Genomic DNA, 25,495 nt, shown 5'->3' with positions numbered 1-25,495 from the left:
TACCCAAATACTCTGATAAGGACTGTAAATAGTCTGGGTAGGAACACAGGGGAATGGTTTGTCTCCATTCCCCTGGATGTGAACACAGAGCACATCACTTTGTTGTCAATTAATGACAATTAAAAGTCACTTTGTCAAGAGTTTGCTGGCTCTTAGCAGCCCCAGCAGGGACTGGAATGCCAAATGAAACCAATTCCAGCTAAACCGAGGCTGTGGATACTAGTGTGATGGTAAGTAAGTAGGAGCACATTAATAAATTATTGTCTGATTTGAGATATTTGCTGTGCAGTGGTTTCTTCTGTCCTACCTTTCCAGCAGCATCAGGAGATGCATTCTTCTGAAGGAGGAGGTTGGCTACCTCAATTTTCCCGTACTTTGCAGCCACATGAAGTGGAGTAAATCCTTTCTGTAAGAGAAAGCAGGAATATAGCAGCCCTGGGCACTCCTTCTCAGGGCAAACAAGGTTTGTCTCTGATCTGCAAGGATGCAGCTGCTTCCATCCACCCCCTTACACAGTCCTGAGTACAGGCAGCAAGTCTGCAGATTCCCAACTGCCCTGTGGGGTCTGGAGGCCCCTCCCTTGCAAGGCAAAGCACTTTAAACAGGGGATGAGTCTGTTCCTTTCTTCACACTACCAAAGACCCAAGGGCAAGCCTATCAACACCCACCCGGAATTTCTGCCCTGCATTCCTCCCATTCCAAGAAAATTCATGTCTGCTCACTGGGATGTGTTAAACATCAGGGCCTGAGGTACAAGCATGAAGCTTTGTACCCTTTTAATAAACATAGATCACACTTAGACTGTATGCGCATATGGCTCCTGCAGCATTTAATTCACAAGCAGCCCTTGCTGCAGGTGTGCTCTGTGATTCTGCCACTCCTGCAGCTCGCTCACCTTGGTGATGATAGACAGAGATGCACCATGATCCAGAAGAACAGAAGCCACATCTTCGTGCCCTTCCCGTGCAGAGAGGTGCAGGGGTGTGTAGCCTGACGTGGTGGCTGCATTGGGAGATGCTCCCTGCTGCAGCAGCTGCTGCACGATGTCTGCCTTGCCCAGGCGGGCAGAAATGTGCAGCGGGGTTTGGTCATCCTAAACACACAGGGAACAACACAGACATGCATGAGAAAACTGCCCCTCACACTGGGGGCAATATTTGCCCACATTCTGGCACTTTTCAGAATTGCACATGAGCGTTAATTCTGCTGAGGTCTTAGCTAGGGAATGGTGCACACCGGCTTTCTCTGTGTCATATCACAAAGATACCTTGCTCTCTGTTAGTGCATCACAAAATATTCCAGACAGTGACATAATCCATAAAAGTTAATAAACTGATCAATTTTCTTCCTTATCTGGATTTGCCTCACTTTGCTTTGCAGGCCTTTCTGAAAACAAAGCTAGTGCATAATTCTGTTCCCTCACATCTTGATCTCTTTTATACTCCACAGCTACATTTAATAGCTTAATCAATTATTACCTGCAAACTTGCATGAAGTATCATAATTTTTGTGCTTTTTTTACTGGTAAATGATTGTTTGGAATTTTGCAGTTAAATTTTCCATAAGTGTAATTGATGATAGAACATGGTGTAGAAATTAATTCACTTCCTACTATAAAGTGGAACAAAGTCACTTTCTACTTCTCATTCAGAAGACAATAATCTGAATAGTTTTAAGTATGGTGTTTCCCTGTCACGAAGCTCATGGTTTATTTCTTTTCCTTAATTGAAAATATTAGGGTGTTGTGACCTTGTTCTGAGCGTTTAAGAGGTAATTTCTCACCTCTTCACTATCTTGTTTTTGAATTTTTGTCCTTTCCCTTCTCTGCTGTACAATCTTTGGATTAAGCACACTATCACAACAGTGTGGCCAAGCATCTTTTGATCCCCATTTTCCCCTGCTGAATTTCCTACCTTTTGAGAACTGTCCTGCAGTTCTGGGCTGTTCTCTGCAAGGGAGACTTCTGCCCATGCCCATCCTACAAGAGTGATTTTACACCTCTGAATTTAGGATGGGAGCATGCCAGGATACACATGCTGCTCCTCTGCAGGGCAATTCTCCCCTGAGACTGGGGGAGCATCTTTGTGGTTCTTAAATGATCCCAGTTTGTGCCTTTTTCCTACAAATTTCTCACAGCTGATGTTAGCACTGGTGTATAATCTACTGCTTGCATTTAGTTGTTATTTATGATAACAAACTGATCACAGGCAATGGCAGTTTGCACAAATTAAATCATTCTGTGAATTTACTCAGAAAATATTTGCATGACTGCTTCTGAGCACAAGCCGTTCACTTCAAGATTGTCTTTGGAGATTTACAAACCACATGAATCAGTTCTATTGTCAGGCTCCTTGCAGAAGTGTATCAGCTAGAAATATTTAGTCAGAGTTCCTTATAAGTAGATAATCTCAACAGCAAACTTCCTTGTGACCCAATTCACAGATAATTTCACAATGAAAAATAGTTTGGTTTTTTTTTAGGCTACATCCATTTTATGACCATTTGGGGAAAAAATATTTCCTGAGTTTACCTATTAAGACTGCTATTTATTACACCCATTTATCTCCTGGCCCTGCCTGTTTCCTGGAACTCTTTTGATTTCCTAATTTTGCGTGTTCCTTCATGCCTCTTGACTATTTCTTTTTCCTCCACCCTTATCTTCCTCAACTGCAATTGTTTCTATAGGATCTGTTCCTTCTTTCCAGCCCTCTGCTACATCCCCTCACTGTGCCTCCTGCCTTTAGGTGGTGTTCTTTAGAAGTCTAACTATTTTTACATATATATAGGCTGCTGCTTTAGGGACGTGACAGGAGACACCAGAAGCCGAGGGTTTCCAGTTCTGCTGAAATAAAAGCAGATTTGAGGAACTCTTCTCCCTCCTCAAATCCCACTTCAAAACAAAACTCTTCAAACCCATGATAATTTATATTAAAAACTGGGATGGCATCAACCTGACATCTTCTGCCTTGTCTCTTACAGATCACTCGTGGCTACAGTAGGAGGGTACATAACAAAATATCAGTGGGCACCACAAAGGTTTGGCTTCACCTCTTCCTCATGCAGAAGGGCACAGCCAAGATGAAGGTGAGTCCTTGCTTTGCCCAGCATGGATCATGTAGGTTTGTTCCACCTGGGCCATGTCCTCACCTTGGCTTTGGCCTCCACCTGGGCTCCGTTCTGTACCAGGTACCTGACGACCTCGGTCTGGCCAGCCCTGGCTGCCATGTGCAGCGCTGTCTCTCCTCTCTGCACACAGAGCAAAGACAGAACAGAGTCAGACACACTGCAGGGAGAACAAACACCAGCGTGCTTCATAAACACAGAAATACCAGGGACCCAGCTCAGAATGATTTCCACTAGACAACTCTGCTGCAGCTGTCTGTAAGATGCAGGATTAAATCAGTATTCGACCTGACACTGTGTGCTGCAAAGCAATTTATTGCAGGGTCAGTTTCCCAACCTCAGTATGCCTTTGTCATTATTTTTTTGCTGAAAAGAGACAGTGCAATTTTTATATTACTAGTATTTTATTAGCAATGTTTAAAAATATATCCTGAATTTAGTAAAAAATGTATTTCAAATTTTGCATATTCAGGCACACATATATTTGGCTTTCCTTCTGTAATGCCTTATGCCTCTACTATCATTTGTTATCTGACAAGCACTGAAGCAACTGAACAAGAAGGAAAAAAAAATCATTACTGAATACATTCATCTAAGGTTTCATGGACTTAATGAAAGACAAATCCAAGGAGACTAGAACAACTCAGGAGGGAAAAGTGGTTTCTACCTTTTTGGTTATCAATGTGTCTTTAAGTACAAACATCTGCTAATTAACAAAAGGTGCTGCATTTTTACACAATTTAATAGAATCAGCAGGTGAAGACTTTTACAAAATATTGTCCCCTAGCTGCACCTGTGTATGGAAAGTGAAAAGGAGGCCAAACTGATAAAGAGGATCAACATGCTTCTGCTTCTCTTCCACTTCCCAATTTTCACACACCCATCCAAGAGCAAGTTCAGTTTTTACACATGCCCTGGGAGCCTTGGGGCATGCAGCACGCAGCCAGCAGAGGAGGCTGGATGGACACAGGCAATATGTCCCCACAATCTGCTGCAATCTGTTGAATTTGCCTTACATGGCAGACCCCCAGGGTCTTGGGAAAACAGCGCTCAACAGTCAAGCACAGATCTCAAAAATTACAACTGAGAAGCTACAGTATGTTCTCATTCTTTACTTCAGAAAATCAAGAGATTAGAGCCTGCTTAGGGTCAGCCCCCTTGGACATTTCCTCAACCTGCCAAGCATCTCCCAGGTAGGAGTCAGCAGGCTGCACTTGGCCATGACTCCAGCACAAGCCACAGGTGCTCTGGAGGTGGGTGGTGGACAGCAGAATTAGGCACTCCATCCCAGTACTGCTCCCAGATATTATCACACATTCATTCCCAGTCCTGCCTTGCTGAAAGGAAGCCTGTGACTCACCACATTGGTAGTGTTGGGGGATGCTCCATGATGCATTAGCTGTGATACAATATTTACATGTCCCATGAAGGCAGCAACATGGATTGGAGTTAGGCCCGACTGAAAAACAGACCAAAGGTCAATTAAAATGCTTATTTCCACATACCTTTACAAGACATCATGGAAAAAACATAAATTTTTCTAAAGCGAGTAAACCCAGCTGCTTGCTCTTCTGAGAGGGTTTTATCTTCCTAAAACCACATACATGTGCTTAAATGAAAGGGCACACAGAATTGGGAACACCTATGAGTGTGCTTAGTGAGCAAATATATAAATGTTCTAGGAATTCAGTAGTTCTTCATCAACAAAATCAACCATAGCTAAGCAAAATTAAGATTAGGCATTTGCTAAATATTGTCTTGGAACATGAAAAAGAATATATAGAAGCATTCTTGCCACAAAGGCAAGGCTTTCTGAAACATTCAGGTTGTGCAAAAAAGATCACCATCATGAATCTGCACCACTTCCCTTACACAGGATATGAGAGCCCAACTGGAGAGAAAGAGAGGGAGAGAGGAGGAGAGGGGAAAAAAAAGGGAGCAGTCACTCAGCAGGGCATGACCTCAAGGACTTTGCTTTAAAAATCCAATCAGCAGTTAATATTTCCCCACGTGGAATCACCCTAAAGCCTCCTCACAGCTGCTTCTGCACAGCTGCACCAAGAGTAAGCCAGAGCCTCCAGAAGGGCCTTTGGCCACCAAGAGCAGGAGAAGGCTCAGTGGAGCTCTGGAAATCCCCATGATTTAGGCAGCTTCCCCACAGATATGTACAAGTCCCAGAAAGCAGAAGTGAGGAAAGCACTTTTCTTCCTTTGTCATGCAAAACAGCAAACATGAGCAGAAAGGCAGAATAACTGGCCAAGTGTGTTAATTCTTTTACCTGTTTCAAACAATTTAGTAAATGCTTTTAAAAGTTTTTAAACACTAGTCTGGAGCTACATGAACTGCAGCCAGGGCAGACTCTTCTCCCTCAAGCAAGCCAGGAAGGGATCTGTATGGTTTGCTGCTGCATAATTAGAACAACCCCACACACATGAAATCAAACTCCATTTTGTGGAGATGAACTATTCCCCATTGCACCTTGTTTAATCCATGGAATTAACTGTCATTTTCTAACATGGGCCATTCCACTGTGGTCACACATGTGATCTTTGCTCCACTCCTAACTTGGTACAATATACATGCATGGAGATAAAAATTCCCATAGGTACTTAATCAATCTCAGAATTGTTCCAAGAACAATTAGTCTGGGTGCAGACTATCTCATGCTGACTGAAGTGACAGCTTATTGATTTCTGTCTAGCTGATTTGTGATGCCCTATGATCTTGGGAGAACAGAACTTCTTTGTGGAAAGCCAAAAAAAGGTCTGAACTAAACCACCTTTTAAAACAGGACTTGAGCGAAGCATAGTCTTCACCTTGATGTCTGTAGCAGAGCAAATTTCATCCTTAAGATCTTGAATTACAGAAAGAAAACTGGCAGAAATGGTGGATTTTAGGAAGTTCTTCTGTTACATTTCACTTGTTTTTCTCACTGTAATCCCAACATCTATCAGTTGTTTGTGATTTGTGATTTATTGATCAGTTTTATATCTCATAATATCTAGTTGAAAATAATCGTTGACTTAATTGGCCCATGCTCTTTCAGAAATACTGAAATATTAATCAATACAGAGGCAATGAATTTTGTAAGAAAAGCAAAGACAAGCATGGAAAGACCATTTCTTACCTCAGTTACAGCTTGAATTGATGCACCGTGCTTTAGAAGTAGTTCCATTACTTTTATTCTGTTCTTCTTGCAGGCAATGTGAAGAGGTGTGAAACCATTCTGGAAATGAGAGAACACACTTTTTGATGCCCTCATGTAGTTAAAAAATAGAACTGGGTATGGAATTCACAAAATAGATTTTTCTGTTTTAAAGGAACAGCTCCCAAATTTATTTTGGCATTACTACATTTTTCATGTAATAGAAAGTAAATATTTTGAAGATAAAGATCTATTTCATATATCCAGTTTTAATTATGAAATATATTGCCCACTCCAATAATTAATCTATTTTTAAAAATCTCAAGTCATGCAAAACTGTCAAACCCTTCTTTTTTGCTTACCATATTCACTTTTACCTGGCTAGGGTTTTCTGCTGGAGGTTTTGGGGAATTTGGGGTGGGTTTTTTTGGTTGATTTTCTTTCAACCTTTTAGAACTGCTGGTAAAAAAAGCACTTTACATTTTACAGGCTCTGGAATTTACATCTTCTAAACTATTTTTACTACTTGTTTTCTTTGTTTGTTTGTTTTCCATTCATTCTCTGTCAGCTTACTGCAACTAGAAGTATTTCACCCCTTCCTTTAAAAAAGATGTGTGCAGTGGGCTGAACATTAGAACTGCCATTTTATTTAGTGTGAGATGATACCACAGAAAAAAAAGTAAATCAGGAAAATAGGCTGTCCAGAACTACCACGATTGGTACAGCAACATCAGAGCACTGAATGCAGAGCACTGAACGCTGCTCAGTACAAAAGAGCCTTTGCAGAACATTCTGAAAACAACTAGCAGAGCTGGTCCCTCAGATCTGATCAAAGTTATCCTTTTTTACCTGCCATATAGTAAAGAATATTGTTTTCCTGATGTGAGGTCCATGTCATTGTCTGCTCCAGTGTAGCAGCTCCCACCCCTCTCCTTGGCAGTGCACAATGCCCAGGGGGAGCTCAGCTGTGCTCCATATATCCTAACAGCTTGACCACAGACACCTGAATGCAGGCTGGTCTGCCACAAAAAGCACAGGAGCTGAGGGAAGGAAACCTGTGGAGCCTGTGCTGCCTCCAAGAGAGTCAATCCCACCTGGCTCGAGAGGGTTTCAGGAGCTCACAAAACATTTCAGGAGCTGAATGAGTTAGCATCAGGCTGTGAGACCAATCAACCCAATTCATGTCAGAATGTAAATTTGTTTGGAACAGTTCTTGAAGAACAAATCAAAGAGACATTTTAAATAGAATGGACTGAGATTGCAATTTGAACAAAAGGCATTAATGTATTCTGTTTGTATGCAGTTTAATTGCACTAATGTATTTTGCTGCTGAAGTTGTTTCTAAAGCAGAAAGGCATATGACTCCATTGACATGGAATACCACAAACACTCATTATGCAACTCATTCCTACCTTTCACTGTTTCACATCACTGAGAACTTATAAAAATTCCCTCAGTTTTAAACGTCACTGATTATTTTCTGTGTACAAACACTTGGAAAATAAGGATTCTCTCCATACCAAAAACTACAGCAGTTATGTCTGCAGCTCTTTCATCTTCTCATAATCATAAAAACCTGCCAGGAGGCAAAAGTGCTCTAGTTACACTAGAAATTCATAAATCACTGCTGACTGTCTGCAAGCAAAGGTCTTCTCTGATTGCAGGGTACATTATCAACACTTTGAACCTCCAGCGTTTGTTCTTGGGCTGTGGCAATAACAGCCCATCCTCTCTGTCAGCCATCAGCAGGCAGAAAACATCTCCCAGGAAGTCCCAGCACAACTTTGCAGGAATGTTTGGCTGTGAACAGCGCCCTGCTGTGTACTCACCAGTGCTTTGGCATTAGGATTAGCTTTCTTGTCCAAGAGAACCTTGGCGACTTTGTAGTGGCCACAGTGGGCAGCAACATGCAGCGCAGTCAGGTAGTCATTGGTGACATCGTCCACAGGCACGTTGTGCTGGATCAGGAGCTGCACACAGTTTAGATGATCCCCTTGTGTTGCCATGTGCAATGGAGACAAGCCATTCTGCCAACAGAGAGACCCAGCAGGATGGGTTAGAGGATGCTCAGAGAAGGGAAACTCCTCCGCGCCGTTCTTGGGAGTGTTTGTTGTATGAAGAATTTTACAAGCTCGGAGAGAACCCAAAATAAACACTAAAATGTTCAGTGTAAGGATGGGGGTTCTTACTCCAGAATTTGGAGCTTATTTGGTAAGAGTTTGTAAGCAGCCCCACATTGAAAAACTGTCATAACATGCCAGCCATGCTCTAAATGCAGCTTCCTTCCACCAGCATGTCTCAGACAAGCTGCTCAATTTACATGAGTTACATGAGGAACAGCACTTTGTGACTTTTAACACCCCAGCCAGGGAATTTGCTTGTTTTTAAAGCTGAGTTAAACTCACCACTCTAAACGTGGCCTGTATAAACCAGGCATGACAGCACAGGTCAGAGCATCCCTCAGTGAACACTACAGCCTTCCTTCATCCCTCCACTTGTGTTTTCCTGAATTTGGGTTGTACACATGCTTACACCACATTGTCCAGCTCTGGAGACCATTCTTCCCAGTCCACATAGGTAAAACACCAGAAGTTTCAACTGGGCTAACAATCTCTGAATAAAACCTCCATGCTGTGACCTACCAGCAGCAGTGGTAAAGCTGTCCCACCAGGGAAACACCTGAGAGAGACTCATGCACCAGTGAATTGTGTCTTGCCATGTTTAAAATAGTGAACAAGCTGCCAAAATATATTATATTTACAGAATAAAACCACGAGAGAAAATTCTCAAAAATTGAAAGGACTGACACTATTTCATGATGAAAGATTAAAAATATACACCAGAAGGAAAGAGCCTTTGTTAGCAGCAGTACATAGCTCCTCCTTCCAGCTGTAGGGGCTTTTTTAACTCGATTCTTCTGATGCCAAATTTAGTTTTGAGTGCAGAATCTATTCTTGTAGCAGCACACAATGGTTTATAAGCTGTAAGTGACTGCCAGCACACTGTGTCTGCATCGGGAAACACAAACCTTTGCTCACAGGCGCAGTGCCCTCGTGTGACCGCAGCCAGCAAAGGCAAAACCAGCCGGGACCTCGGGCTCTGACACAGACCCTTCCCTCGGCCATGTGGTAACAGCCAGAACTCCAAAGAAAGGCAGAAATACGCCGTGGAGCAATACTTCAAATCGAGATGGAGGCAGGATGGTGAAAGCAAACAGGTGAATCCTGTCAGAGCTGAGGAGCAGTTTACTGGCAGTGCTGAGACACAGACACTCTCGGACACAGTAACATCTTTCAAGTAAGATTATCTCATGGGCATCTCACTTGTGATTTATGTTGGCTTGGATAAGCCTCTCTCCCATTCCCAAAGGCTACTACAGCAATTAGCTGCATGGAAGCTTCATACAAGCAAGGCATTTTAAATGTTTTCACTGTCTTCTAGTGTAGTTAACAGTAGAACAAAAAAGATTAATTTCCCTTGGTCACCAAGTCCTCCTGGGAACAGTTTATAACTGATGATGCTTTAGAGGTGAGAGTAAAAAAATCATGAAACTTTAAACACCATCCTGCTCCATTTTTATAAGAAAGATCCTTCGGGTGAAAAGTGCCGTTCTTCACAGTAACAGCCAATAAACCATAAACTCAATCTCTTACTCCATGACTTATTAATGGAGTAAGAGATTGAGAAGTTGATATGGGACTCTCTCATAGGAGAGACTTGTATCAAAAAGACTGACATGGATGGAAAAGAAAGGAAGAAACAGAGCCAATTTGAAAAGTCAGCAAAATACTTGATAAAAATCTGTCATGGATGTGAGAAGCGCAGCAGCTAGCCAGACCTCAGGCAGAAAAGTAAGAGACAAGACTGGATGCTAAAGAAGAAAAAAAAGACAAAAATAAAATTGGAGAATTTTCTTTTGTTATACCCTAAACCAGGCCTAGTTCTGTTGCAGTTGATGATACTGTATAACCTTACACAAGTCAATATTTCAATGCCACATTCAAAATAAAAATATTACATGTAAGGGTGTTCTCCAGGCCCATATCCTTCTTGAGAGACACAACAACCCTAAGAAGTGATCTGGCACTTTAGGATGGAGCCACTTTATAAATACTCTTACATTACTGTTTTTTTAAAGATTGCCAAGAAAATATTAAAGGGAAAGAAGGTCAAGATTAATCAAAGATATTGACCATTAAGGACCATAAGGTCACACCTTACCTTAAAACAACCAAATAAAAAAACCTCAGAAGAAGACAGGACCACAGAGAGGAAAAAAAGTATCACCTGTCTGACTAGATAAACATAAAATTTCTGAGCTTATTTTGTAGCTGGGTGGCATTAGCTTTAGGGCAAGAAAAAAGAAAAAGAAAATGGACAAAGAGCCAAAGAAGTGTGGAGTAATTTTAAAAAGATGGACCTTTATTGACAGGGATGTAATATCTTGCATCCAAAATCATTGGCATGTTCAGGACTAGAATTCCCTTTTCATTTTGCCTATAGAAACCCCCATATAATCCATTAGGTCATCACCTTCCCTGAAAATAAATCTAAGGTTCTTCCAGTGCAAAAAAGGGTCAGCACTACACTAAACCATCTCTAGCAGGAAATAGCTATCAAACTGCAGCCTGGTTATTATTCTGAAAGAGTTTTATATAACATGAGAAAACTTTGTGAAGTTCAAATTCTTTCAAAGATGTGTCCTATTTCCAATAATATATGACTTAATTTGAAGAGAATGGAGCCACTTATTTTTGCAGAGGATGGTACTGCAGTTTAGTGCCAAATGAATGAATTCATTTATGCCATTCAGAGCTACTTCCTAGCTCACCTTCTGAAAGTGGCAAAATTAACACATCAGAAGGAAATGCAGGAAGCTCTGCACTTTCTTCTGTTCACTTTTTAACATGTAAGAGCTTTCCCTCTTCCAGAGGAGGCTCTTATTTTGCAGAAGTTGTTTATATAAGCCTGTGCAGATCAACATTCAGTCTGCCTCTCAGCCTTAGGCAATTTCTAACCCACTATCCCTTGTAATCTGCCTGATTTTGTCTAGTGAACTCTGGGCTAGGCTCTGTGAGTCTGCTCAGGAAGAGCAACAAATTCAAAACCTACAGTCCTGGAACAGCAGCTTAAGTTTAGGGGTAACACCTGAAAATACAACATCCACTCAACAGAGAAATGTAATTCCTTAGGAGAGATTTTCATTTACAATGCTGGAAATGGAAGAAATTTGGTGTATGTTTATGTGGGTGTCCTTTGGTTTGTTGTTATTGCAGGGTTTTTTGTTTGGTTGGTGGTTTTGTTTGGTGGTTGTTTTGTTTTGTTTGTTTGTTTTTTCCTTTAAGTGATAAAAAGAGCTTTCCAAGAGGGTGGAAGAGCCTTTCTCCCTGGAGTATGAACTTCAGGCTCCAGGAGTGGCAGATGTGGCCCAAAGGGTTCCTAGACAGCCCCTTGTGGTTCTCCCCTGCTCATGGAGTTTGCAAGCTAGGGCTGTGGGAGCCCATGGAAATCCCACATGCAGAGGATGGGTGAAAAGTGTCTGTCAGATTACCCATGACAGCCCTTGCCAGTGACTCACTGAGCAGAGGAAAGTGGTGCCAACGTCCCCAAACAAATGCTAAATATAATCCAGTAAAGGGGGGGAAAAAAGGAGGGAGGAGAAAAGCAGAATATAGAAGGGTGCTGAGACAGAATAGGACAGGATGACAGAGAGAGAAAAGAAATAACAACGGAACAGGAATGCTGCTGAAACACATTGGTTACGGACTAAGGGAAAAAAAAACATGTAGTGGAAGGTTATCTTTGGAAAGAACCTCAACAAACTGCACAGCCCAAATGTCATCCCTGAATGGGGAAGCCATGGATTGCAGTGGTGCAAAGCAGGCTGCTGCTCTGAGATTTGAAATCAGCACCAACAGCACAGCAGAGACCACTGCCTGCAGAGTTCTGGCAAGTGCTTCCTTTAATGCCAGCCCTTGGGTCTAAAGCAATCTGTGCACCCTGGCACAGGTGATTTGAAATTACCAGGAAAAATTTTGCATGATAAACTGTAGAGAGACAGAAAGGAGAGAATCTGGTAATCAGGCTAAGTCCTTAGGAAATATGAGCTGTCTCTGCAAAGGGACATTGCTCTATTTTTATCTCTTGTCTCTTCTCTAGCCTTAGGGTAAATTGGTACAAGCTGAAGATTTATTGTAATCACTGTGTATTTATTCCAGGATAGACACAGAGTTCTTCAGCTACTGAAATTCTGAGGGATAGGGTTGCCACACAAGCCTTTTTGGTTGGCACAGAAATCTTTTCTTGTATATCTGGATTTAACACATTTTACATATGCAGACGTGCTCTACATACGGCATTCACTTTGGAGAGCTCCCACACAGTTACTTTAAATAACTAAGAAATAGGAAAGTTATTGCCAAACCCTTAAATATATGAGACATACAGAATTACATTAGGAAAAAGAAAAAAAGGTGCAAGGATTATCCCACCAGGAAAGAGGATCAGTTACCTTGGTTTTGGAAAGAATAGGGGCACCACGATCCAGCAGCATTTCTACAACCTGCTCATGGCCACTTCTTGCTCCACAGTGGAGGGGGGTCAGCCCATCCTGTGGGACACAGAGTTATAACTGATTAGTGTCAGACATGCTGAAGTCCTGCACACTTTAGTAGAGGCCTGTCATGTCCCAGGAGGCTCATTAATTCCTGCAAGGCGCTGCTCTTCTGCAGATGAACACTTGAACCTGTTTGTTCAAACCAAGAGAGCACATTCTGGCTCTGATTTTCTGAACATGTAAATAGCCATATCACACTGGTGTTCATGCAATGGGCTCCTTCCAGGCCCTCATTGCACATGCAAGAAAAAGATGAGATTGCACTTCAGGTGCTTTTTGCCTGCATGCCTTGGAGAAAAGTGGGTCTCTCATTTGTCAGTATGCATCGGAGTCAGCGGATAGTCAGTCAGTCTGAGAGGAAAAAAAATCCTCCTCAGACTTTTTTATTACACTGATTTTGACAAGTGTGCAGCAGATGAGAAAAGCATCTTAATCCCAGGTGATGGAAGTATGTTGGATTCACTTCTGTCTCTCTGTGCAGACTGTGCTTATGTGACCCCCAGCTGAATGACTGGCCTAGAGTCAAGGCAAACTGCCCATACCCCTTTTGGAATAGCTGGCTTGGTAATAGTCAACATCCTAATGCTTGCTGCAAATAATGATGTCAAAGTTTTCAGAAACTTTGGCTTTTCCATTTATAAATCACAAAGGAAGGGGCTTTTCTCTGGTGTCTTCTACTGCTCTTAAAACACCTACGTTGTACTGTCTAGAATATGTATGTCACATCATTTCTATACAAGGGATTATCTAAAATTCCTTCTCACATACTCTCTTCACAACATGCACTGCCCCTCTATTTCCATATGATAGCAAGTATTATTAAGGTACCTCTTTAATAATACTTTTCATGTGGAATATTATTCTTCCTTGGTAATTCCTAAACCACACTCTACTGGAATATCAGCTTAAGCCCTGCAAAGTGTGGAGGGCAGCCAGGGAGAGGGGGGACGTGGTTCAGAGAGCCTTACATTCTCCTGCTTCTACATTTTTGCCTGCTCCTGATAAACCTATGGAAGATAACAAGTAGGAATTTTCATGATAAACTTTTCCTGCTACTTTCATTTAAAACTTGCATGGTTCTCATTGTGCCTGTTCTTTCACTTAAAGTAAGGAATATATTTTTGACATAGATGAAAAAAATATTTTGGTTCAGACTTAACTCCCTTAACTCAGGGAGTCATTTTTCCCCACAAGATGAATGCAGCTTGGCCCACAATGTTCTTACTGACACCTCTCAAGTCAATTCTACTGTAATTTCTGCTTCTTCCTGCTATTTCAGCCCATAAAGTACTGGGAAGTGCATCTTGTTAAAATGATACTACACAAATTCAAGATGTATTGCTCAAAACACTTAAGACAAAGAGAAAAGATACCAAAACCCACAAATTATGCATTTTTCAGCTGAGTTGCAAATGTTTTGCCACAGCTTCACAAGCATTTAAAATGGGTAATGCATATTTCTTATACCAGTAGCTCCCACAGGTGAGGGCATTTCATGTACTGAGCAGACACAAACATTTGATATGAAAATATCACCCACAAAAATAGGAAAACTTGTATGGGAAGGAAAATCAAACCCAGCAAGGCCAGGCAACTACAGACCTGTAGGCAAGAGCTGAAGATCACTACGCACATTCAATTGTTCACTCTTTTTACTTTCTATAATTATCCCATTCTGCAGGTACATCAAAGACAGATACTCAAGGAGATCAGGCACTAAAGTTAGAGACCATTTTCCAGATTTAACACCTCCCCAAGTCATTTCACCAACATACCATGGTTAGCTCACAGAGAATGAGACACATTTGGTCATCTTCCTGTACCAGGCTAGACCCTTCCAGTGCTGCCAGCACCCACCCCTCTGTGGGTACTTCTGGCTGACAAGGTTTCTGTGGCTCAGGAGGAGCAAGCAGCCATGCTTGGCCAGCTGCACCTCATTCTGGGCCACACAGCAGTCACTACCAGCAGAGGCATCACTGGTGTGTGTCACTGTTGTGTGACACAACAGGACAATGCATGCAGGTGCTTGTCAGGACAGCTGATCTACAGTTATTGTTCCCATGATGTCAGGTCTCCCTCTGCAAAGAGCAAATACACTCCAAGACAGATAATTTAGCAGCACGGATTTTTTTTTTTTTTGTATTTTCAATTCACTATTCACTGGTTTAGTTAATTGGCACATGACACTGAGAGCAGGTAAAGAAATGTGCAGGGGTAATCTTAAACGCAGATAAGAAAGACTTCTTTTTTTTAAAAAGAGATTCTAAGATTAAAACAGACTGCTATGAGCTCAGCAAGACTTCACTGACTTTGTCAGGAGATTTTCTAGTTGCTTATTTACTGTTCACATAGACTATACCATGTGAAGCATAAAATATATTACATGTATTAGGAAGCAAACTTGCCTTAATATGAGTCTGCAATGACTCAGAAAAACCATTACAAACGATTATGACAATAATCTGCAGATTAAGGACTCTGTAAGTGTGCACTGACATGATAAATCATATCATCTGTATTATCTATCCCTCCAGAGAGCCTGAGAGCAGCTTCAGCAAAGCCAAGAGGACAATAGGAGGAGCTATGATTAGGTACAAGCTGCCCATTAGCATTGCACACCCATCTCAGGGGCTGCTGCCTGCTTTAGCTTTTCTTTTAAACACACACAAATGAGACCTAAGCATTGTTTCTGGTCCCTGTTGACACTCAGGTACCTGTGTAGCTCTCTGATCTTGTTACACTGGACTCTAAACTGTCCTGAGTCTGAGCCTTCCTGCTGCTGTGTGTTTCCTCACCACCACAATGGCTTTAAGGGACTCCTGAGCAGTGTGGGGTCAGCACAGAGCAGCCTCCTTGTGCTCCCCAGCTACCAATTTCCTGTCAGTGCTCACTCAGGATTCCCCTTGCATCGTGGCATCCCCTGGGCTGTCTCCCAAAGCCACAGCAGCCTCAGTGACACAGCTCTCACACCAGTGAGCATCAGCCTCTAACCTGGTCCAAGAGCGATGAAACCAAGCACAATAAAACTGAAATGTGATGTAAACATTCAGCAAGAGCTTGTCAGAGTTTGAGCCAGCCCCCAGAGCCTGTCCCCAGCCTTGGCAGGAGCAGCAGGCCCTCCTGTCCCCCGGGCCAGAGGGAGCAGCACACATTGCCAGGGGAGCCCTTCCTGCTGCCTCCAGGGTTTATCTCCATGCACACCCTCAGCCCAGCAGGGCTCTGTCCCACTCCATGCTCCAGCTCTCCTGAATTCTTCACTCCATTGGCAAACTATTGCAAATGGCCCCTCCTGGGCAAGAGGGCAACAAACAAGGTTTGCTCTCCCTGCACGGGCAAAGCACACTCAGAATGCCAAGGCAGTGCCACTGCAGTTATTTCATATCCTAATACATGTGGGTTTTCTGGAGCAGCTTATGCATGATCTGATGCATCTTCAAAGAGCATATCCCACGTGTTTTCATGCAGATATGAGTGCTGGGCCTGTTGTTCAGCTGCAAAATCAGTAGAATGAAGATTATAAACACTTACTGTTAATCCAGGCTAAAACTTGCTTGCTGCCTGCTTCAGACACAAATTCACTTTGGCATATACAGTATTAGACAGCCAAAGCAAATCAAGCTAATTTAATCAACCTCTCTAATTAAATTTTACTTTTTTAAAGTCTTTTCTGGAAGACAGAAGAAACATAATTAGGGCAACATTCAGTAAACATGTTACATGAGGCATTAACAGGCCTTTGCCCAGACTCTTGGCTAAAAACCAGAATGATTAAAGCTGCCCTGGCAGCACATAGCTCTTGAGGGGTACCCTTAAGAATTCAGTACCCAGCCCCAAATACCAGTTGCTAGACATCTCACACACAAAAAAACCAGAGGGAAGAGGAACAGCTGGTTAAAATAAACAATGCAACATAGCGTGAACTAAAATGAAAAAAAAAAAAAAGGCTTGTCTGAGTCTCAAAATAGTTTGAACATAATTTTTGGGATGTGTCTCACATGTTCTCTCAAGTCCCAAACACAGTGTGCAGGTGTGTAAGAGGATAATGGTGCTCATCAAATCCCAGTCCTAATGAATCCAGAGAAAGTGGGAGCTCCTGGATTACTGTTCCAGTAATTTAAACAGGATAAGGATTTAGCCCTTCGTGTTAACCTTTTGTGCAGTACTTCAGCACTGCAGTTTCCTGGACCATCTGTCAGCAGCAAATGCAAATGCTCATGTTAATGACTAAGGAAAAGAAATCATTACCTCAACTTATTGCTCAGGAAAGGCTTTTGGTTAATTTATCTATAAAATTATTCTTTTTGTGAACAATAAAAAAAGCATTATGTGGAGAGTATGCCAATATCCCATACAGAGGATGGATTGCAGGAACAAAATGCCAGCTGAATAGATAAATCTGTCCCATCTAAGAGTCAGAGTAGCAAATCCTGGCTCTGTTGGTCAACAACACAGAACAGTATGTTCTGCATTCTCATTTAAAGGTGAAATACAGACATGAAACAGGAGAAAGGTAGGTCTAAGAGTTTCTTAGTTTACTCCTGAGCAGTAGAAACCAGAAATCTCAAGATTTTATTTTTATCCTTTCATAAAGGTACAGAAACTTTGCCATTTTCCTTTAAGGAGGTATTTTATCTTCAATAATCAATCTTTGAATTAAACAGTATCAGAATGCCCAAGACAAAAAAAACTATCCTAATAGAAAAAAAATCTGCTTATCTCTTACATACAAAAATTCTGTAAATCTCTTAGAAAAAATAGAAAAAAAGAGAGAGGACTCACATTTATAAATATGGCACTAGGAGACTCACTTATTTTCACATGCAAATCCCACCTGTTATCAAGCTGTGTGTGCATTCAGCACCTGCCCCTCACAGAACACATAAGGCTGGGCTCTGCCTGGGCATCCAGCTGATAAGCAGGGCTTGACACATGTATCAGAAAAGACAGCCTCAGCTGCTCTTTGCCCTTCAATGCATTCAGCAGTAGTGATGCTGTTGTAAAGGATACGACCAGAGCCTGTATTTTTGCAGGGCCATTCTATATCTGGGACATTGAAAAGAAAAATAGTGATTAAAAAGAAAAAAAAGGAATATTTGCAAAGTTGACATATCTTAATTGTTCAGCCTTGGAAGACAACATTGGGTCAGGTTGGAACAACAGGAGAGATTTAGCAGGAACATGTGTTGCGCCAGCTCAGAGCAATTCATCTTTGCTATTGAATATGAGAACCAGGCAGGCTCTCCTGAAACAATGCCCTTTTTCACCCAGCACCACACTCCTCTCAGCCTTTTGGTACTGATTTCTGAGCCCTGCTGGTGCTCTCCCTTCGGGGTGTGAGGCTCCGGGAGCCGCCGGGAGCGCAGCCTCACCCAGCCCCGACTGCAGGACACCCGCCCCTGCCAGCGCCAGCACCACAGCCTTGGGGCACACGTCCAGCAGGAGCTGGGCACACCCCTCCTGGCCTCTGGAGAGGATGGGTGCCTGGGGAAGCAGGCAGGCTCTGGGGGAGCCAGGAAAAACAAACCAGTGCTTCGTGAGCCACGCTCATCGCTGCCTTTGCCTCAGTGGGAAGCTGTGCCAGGCTCGGGAGCTGTTAATGCTTCTGCCCTCTTCCTAGATCCTGTTTCCGTCCCAGCCTGTATTTTTAGTTACATAAATTATCCCAGTGTCTGACCCCGAGCTTGTGACAGAGGAAATGAAGCAGAGCACGAATTTTCCTAACTGAAAGAACTAACTTGACTCCAACTATTTAAAATACTGGTCCCTAATGATTTGGACTGCAGTGGGCCATACAAATACATGCAGAGGGAAGCAACTAATCCCCCACCAAGTCCCTTTCTCCCTGCTCTAACCAAATGCACATCTGTCACACACCATCAAACAGTGTCCCTCCGCCACCACAAGGCAGAGGCACACCCCTTATCCTGGTACCCCTGTGTGGCACAGAGAAGGCTGGAATTTCAGTCCAGGAACTATACCCACTGTCCACATCACCCATGAAAAGTAATCTCTTCCATGTTGTTGCCCAACTAGAAAAGAACTTAAACATTTTAGAAATAAATCATCAGCTGCTAAAGGTAAAATAGAACAACATGTGGAGAGAAGGAAGAGATGACAAAATAAATTGACCCAGTTTCTGAATTCGACAGAGAACCAAAACACAAATGTGCCTAACAAGCACTGCAGGAAATCTCAGGCACTACAGTAACCAAACAAAAACCTGTGAATACAGGAACAACTGCAGAAAAACCATTCTTAGGTTATTCATGTACTTTGCTTAGAATGATTCTGAATGGTAGAACTTATACTGATGAATTCAAAATGGAAAAGGTAGAGGTGATAAATTAATATGTCAAGAAAATGATAATTGTCAGGAAGTTACTGGGACAGCTCTTGAGTGTGTTGCAAAGACTGCCCTGACAGCCCACAGCACCACTAATTCCCCATTTACTTCCAAACATTTGAACTTTTTCCTTCTCTCTCTTTTTCTTTTTTTTTTCCTGCTGTGCAAGTAAATAAAATATCCCTGGCTTGGCTGGGTTTTAACTACAGCAGTTGGACATAACCCCATGCATTGGGTTTTTAAGTCACTCAGGGCACTGAGTTAGGTGTCAGCCTGATGGAAACCATCCCTGTGCCTGCCCCATGTGCTGACAAATCCCACACAGGGCCTGAGCTGCAGGAGAATCATCAGCCACAGCACACTCTGTGACACTGCCTGTGCATAGTGAAAGGCAAACACACACTGCAGCTCAAAGTTACCCTGCTAGCATTCAAATTCTGAAATATCTGACTCGAATTCTCATCTTTTAGCATGTTCCTGTACATTCACCTGTACTCCCCAAGCAGATAAAAGCAGCTCCTAATTAAACTCTGGAAAAAAAACCATGGAAAATGGTTGGCTCTGAGCTTTGCCATCCTTGGTGTTTCACACACTGCTGTAAGAGATTTAAATGTTAGTGTCCTACTGCAATAATTTCATTAAAAATAAATGCAGTGCAGCTGTAGCAGCCTCCTGGGAAGATGAATGATTTAAGCTCTACAGCATCACACAGGTCAGAGGCGGTCATTCCACACAGCCACTCACAGCACTCACACTTGAGCTTACCCTTGTTTTGGCATCAATTTTAGCTCCTCGATCAAGTAGGAGTTTGACCATATTTGCATTTCCCCTTTTTGATGCAACGTGCAACGGTGTGATATCATTCTGTGGAAGAAAACAACATGAAAATAAATATGCATATATCTGTCTTTCAGGAATTCCATTTTTGGTTTGCTCACAGAATGAATTATGCCCAATTTGCTAAACCATAACACAGTTTGTTTCCCTGGGAGCATGAAAGCAAAGGGAAGCTGTGCTCAACTTCACATGTGAATTACTGGCCTTATATCTCAACATACACACAGTGAAGACAAAAGTCAAATTGTTGCTAGAGTTATAAGATGACATGATTGTGCCTCAGCTCACAACTTTTGCTTAAGGGTTGAACTTATACAATTTTACTGAATCTTAGCAATTTAATCCAGCTGTGGTTGTTTATGAGCCTGTATGATAAGGATTCATACCTCAACTTCACCGGCCTTGTAGGAGCCATTGAAAAATAAACAAAACCATTATATCTGCAGATCTCATACAAAAATTATGAGAGGCCAGCATTACTTATTTCTGAACATTACCAGCAAACCCTGAAAGCCTGGCAAGCACCTTCATTTCAGTTCCACCATTAATTTTGCCTCCTCAATTTGCTCCTCTAATGGTGTAACACCGTGCAGGAAGTGGGGCTGCAGAGAAGTGTGTGTGCTTCCCTGAGTGTGCCTGGCAGGCTGGCACAGGCAGGGATGCTGCACATCCAGGACAGTTACATAAGCCACTGTGAGCACACACAGGCAGCACTCCTCAACAAGATGCAGCCAGGACGTCTCTTCATGCTCTGCTGACTCCTTTATCTCGTGCCCTATGAAGGCCACATCCTGTGTGTATCTGATCATATGGAGCCAAGGAAAAATAAAAGGATCTAAACAGAGCACGCAGCTAGGGTATGCAGACACAGAGAATTGTAAAGGATGTGTTCCTGAGTGTTGGGGGCAGCACAAACAGCTGGCTGTGTAGGACAGCAGCCCTGGCACCCAGCAGAAAGCAGCACACACAGTGTCCTGTGGCTGGCTGGATCAAAGGCACCCTGAGCAGCAGGGAGGGGTATTGCTGTCTGACCTGGCTAACAGAGCCTTCAGCAGCACAGGTGAGTGCAGTGATGGAGAGCCAGCATCAGGAAAAGATCCCCTCTAAGCTGTGACAAGCTGACTCACAGCCTAATCATAACACCAAGTACCTCATGCAGCTGCTACATTTTCATTTACACAAAATTTCACTATGAAGCAAATTCACAGCTACTAGAAAGTACTAATTAATGTTATCTGAGAGGTAAAATACATGTTAGCAAGGTTAAATGACAGAGATCCTTTCTACAATATTCATGATCATTAGAGGATCAAAGTGATGACTGTGCGAGGGTAGCTTCTCATTCCTTTAAAAAGCAAAGTAAAGCAAGAAGATGCTTAGCACATTAAACAGAAAGTGCATCATGTCTGGTCCTTTCAGGGAGGTAAAACTGTGCGATCACTCAAATTTTCTGTGAAATGGTTTTGAAAAAAAGAGTTAATTCTATTTGACTGGGAGCTGACACTGGATATAATAGGAGGTCACTACATTACTGTAGCAGTCACAAAAAGGAGAGGAAAAAAAGGAGAGAAACAATTATGTGGAGATACTTTCTGCTTTTTTTCTCTTCCCAGAAGGAAAGATGTTACTGAGGTCAGAGGGAGAGAGAGATGAATTCTACTTTCCTGAGGAAAAAATGGTAAAGGAAATAACTTTTGTCTTCAAGTAAAGAGTACTGCAGGTAATTTAGATTAAAGAAACACCTTTTTCTACTTGCTGATGTTAAAGGGTAAAGAGGTTAACTCAGCCTAACAGATCCTAGTGCCCTGTTAATACATCAAAATAATTTAGTACTAAGAATTTACTGCCTCATACACAGACAAGAAAAAAAGCATTTTCCAAGCATCAAGAAAGAAATGGAGGAGGAAGGGACAGCATTACAAAAGGAAAGACAAACACCTGTTAGAAGTCTGCTACTCATTCATCTCAACACTAAGCTGAATCTAGTGCAGCACAAGGGAGGGCATAACCACACAAGAACGCTCACTTTGGATCTAATTATTTGCCAGTCAAAGCTCCTGCTGCCATGAATGGAGCAGAGTGGATTCTGGAATAGAGGGATGAGCGCTGGCAAACACACAGCTCAGAACTAGGAGAGATGACTTCTTAGCAATTAAGGGTTAGGTGACACTGTTTCCTTGCACTGATGAAAAAATGAAAAACATCCACTTTCATGTTCAAAACCAAGTCCTGTTCAAATGACATTCAGATTTCTGGATTGCTACCAAAACTATTAGGACAGCATATTTCTCTCCCAGCTTCTGACAGGCGTGATCATGCTGGCTGGAAATGTGAGGAAATTCTCCAGCACTGAATAAGGGCTAAGCTCAGGAGCCAGGAATCCATCTTTGCTCTATGGGATCACCTGTCTTGACAAAAAACATATAAATTTAATGTCTTCAGCATCTTGAAACCTGGAGTTACTTTTGATTGAAAATAGTCAGCAAGTTCACATTACAAAGAGATGGATGGACAAAGAATGTGATTACTCCAGAAAAGTTTTGTGAGGAAAAACCAACTACACACAGCTTCCCAGAAATAATTAATGGAGCAGGAGGAATCAATTAATTTCTATATGTCCAGTGTAATATTTATCCTTATGGATGACCAAAGAGCTTCTCTTTCCTAGGAAAGAGCATTCATTTCCCTGGCAGTAGTTTGCAGTTTTTTGTTGTACTTTACTAACCTGATCAGGCAGTTCATAAAAAAAATAAAGGAATGAATAATTAAAAACACTTTTAACCTTTTTCACCCTTAACATCTCAGGAAAACACTGTGAGGAAAAGAAGGGGGGGAAAAAGGGGGGGGCAAGTCTTTATTAGAATTTAATTTTGCTGTTTAGCTATTTAAGCTTTTACTGGTAGCAAAGAATGCTAAGTAATAATTCAGCTGGCTGAGAGTTCTGACTCCAAACAGATGAAGGAAGAGATGCATTATTTGAATGCTTGAATAATTGCACACTGATGTTCAGGCCAAGAAACTTGGCTTTGGTCAATACTCTGCTGTACCAAGTCTTAAAGAATCACAGCTAGAAGTTTCATATGTATGGTCCTTCTCCATCTCTCACCTCACAATTAAGATCACAAACTGAGAAGTGAAAAAACCTCAGACAACACCATCATTAATTCTTCTGATGACAAAATGTAAAGCAAGGAACTCAAAATGGAGTTATTTGTACTTGTCACAAGAAACAAGAGATAAAAAAGCTTAATAATATGTGCAACTTTGCTGTTGTTTATTAACACTAAAACTGTGGTATCAGCAAACAAAATAGCCACCAAATGTAAGGTTCTTAATTCTTCAGTGTATCAACAGCATCTGCTGTCTTTTCAGTCTATTTTTATCCGTTTGATCTTCTATAAATTTCTCCCTTTGTTCTTAAGATAGAATAGTAAATCAGGAAATTTTTGAAGCTGTTTTCCTGCAGTAATAAAGCTGAAATGCCTTTCAAAAGTTGCTGTTAAAATATGTGGATCATATCTAGAGTTCCTGCTGGAGTGCTGCTTGCCCTTGCTGTTGAAATATCCAGTGTTGGGTAATGTCTCAGGCAGACCCCTTCACACTGAGGTGCAGTTTCCGAGTATAAATTCTACAGGGAACATGAAACATCATTGTGAGAATAGCAAGCTAAAACGATGAAGAAAATGGCCATAGGATTATCAGCTAGAACACAGCCTTTCCTCTCCTTGGCAGACTTCCTGGGACAAGTGACCCCAAGTCCTCTGAGGCTGCCCGTAGCTCAAATGCCATGGATCAGGTGCAGGCAACCTTTTCTACACTTCACAGCATTGTGGATGGTGGTTTTCCCTCTGTGTCCATCCACTGCCTGCTGCAGCCCCCTCACACAGGGCTTGTGCCTTCCTCCAGAGCCACAAATCCACATGACAACATCCACAAATACAATGGGAGAGGAGTGACCTGCTTTTACAATCAGGGGCCTTTGCCTGATCAGAGGGAACACCGAGCCTTTCCAGCTGCAGCTCTCTATCTACAGCTTCCCAAGAAAACTCAAAAACTTTTCAGTTATCTTGTGTTGAGAAATGAGCCACCTAACCTGTCCCAGCTGAAATGAGACCAGCTGCCCTGATGACACTCAGTGTTATCCATCACAGCAGTCAGAATTGCTCCTTTCTATGACAATTTAGCCACATGGATGGTTAGGAAGCCAAGGAAAAAATAGGGTTAAAATTGTCAGTGTGCAAAGCAGACCTTCTATGGTTCCATTTTAATGCTTTTAGAAAACCAGGAACTCCCCCTGGGTTTCTGGTGTGCTATGCTGTCCTATGAGATTGCCTCTTTCTCTTATCACAGCTGGAGTCTTACAAGCATAAAGATGCTAATAATAACCAAGAAAAGTAAATGTTTGCACTTACAGATTCATATTGGGCTCTGAAATTCACCTTAAAGGAAGGCATGAAACAAAGGGAAAACAACTCCTAGTCATGTGCTGCATTGATTTAAATGCTGACTGAGCAGCTGATCACATCAGGACTGTGAAAAGTCACTGCCAGTCACATGGACTTGGCATTTCTTCTTGCTGCCAATGAGAGAACTTACCTCCACCTCTGAGCTCTCCCAGCCTCTCAGTGGAGTGCAGTTTTAATCAGAAAAATTACACTATCTGATTTCAAATTTCACTTCCTTGATTTAAAACAAACCAGAACAGTTTCTTACCAAAATGTTCAGATTAAGTTGGGATTTAGTAAGACAGTTCTTCTCACTCCTCAACTAAGAGCAACCTCTAGGAAGAGCTTAATATTGACACAGAATGTGTGAGCGAGACAGAAGCTGAAAACAGCCAGACTGCTACAACAGAAATTTCTTATAGAGCCTAGAAAATCCCTCCAGCATTAGAGAAAATAGCATAATGGTAGTTTTTGCATACTGGAATTGTCAGCAGCACCACTGCATTGTTATTACCACTATTACCAGATCCTAGAGACATGGAAGGTTGTGGTGTGCATTTGAAGATTCTCATATGCAACTATGCACGAACACAACATGTTGTATGTTAAAACACCCAATATCCTCCCGTGTTTTTCTGTAATTCAGAACTGGAGCTACCACACAGAATTCCTGCAGAGAAAAGTCTTATATTCTAGTAGCAGTCACTGGGATCACTGAGGCTTGTCTAGATGTTTCAGAAATTAAAGATAAAAATGCACAATCAGATGCTTTCCAGGAAACCCTCAACAGTACACAATTTTCCAGCTTTTTTCCTTCTCTTCTTAATGCCAGTAAGTCTTATATTGTGCTATTTTAGTTCTTGTATGCTTATATATTTAACTTTATTCAGGGTTGAGATGTATAAAATGAATCCTAGAAGAAAACAAGGAAGACTGTAGCAAAGGGCTCTTATGGCAAACTACCACTGGGGAAACAAAGATGCTTT

At 42.0% G+C, this 25,495-nt stretch overlaps 1 protein-coding gene across 1 annotated transcript in view; it reads right to left on the bottom strand.

Annotated features, from left to right (window-relative positions):
* ANK3 (ankyrin 3) overlaps positions 1-25,495 on the bottom strand; it is a 192,890-nt gene that overhangs the window by 98,048 nt on the left and 69,347 nt on the right. Inside the window, exons 8-15 of the mRNA XM_066555067.1 lie at positions 19,993-20,091; positions 12,780-12,878; positions 8,098-8,295; positions 6,251-6,349; positions 4,484-4,582; positions 3,148-3,246; positions 896-1,093; positions 308-406 (exon numbers count right to left, since the gene is read on the bottom strand). Of these exons, the coding sequence (XP_066411164.1) occupies positions 308-406; positions 896-1,093; positions 3,148-3,246; positions 4,484-4,582; positions 6,251-6,349; positions 8,098-8,295; positions 12,780-12,878; positions 19,993-20,091 (990 nt within the window). The remainder of the gene's footprint in view (positions 1-307; positions 407-895; positions 1,094-3,147; positions 3,247-4,483; positions 4,583-6,250; positions 6,350-8,097; positions 8,296-12,779; positions 12,879-19,992; positions 20,092-25,495) is intronic.

This window comes from Molothrus aeneus, chromosome 8, assembly GCF_037042795.1.
Source record: "Molothrus aeneus isolate 106 chromosome 8, BPBGC_Maene_1.0, whole genome shotgun sequence".
NCBI lineage: Eukaryota > Metazoa > Chordata > Aves > Passeriformes > Icteridae > Molothrus > Molothrus aeneus.
Note: the sequence above shows the minus strand (reverse complement) of the source record. Positions and strands in the feature narration are given on the sequence as shown.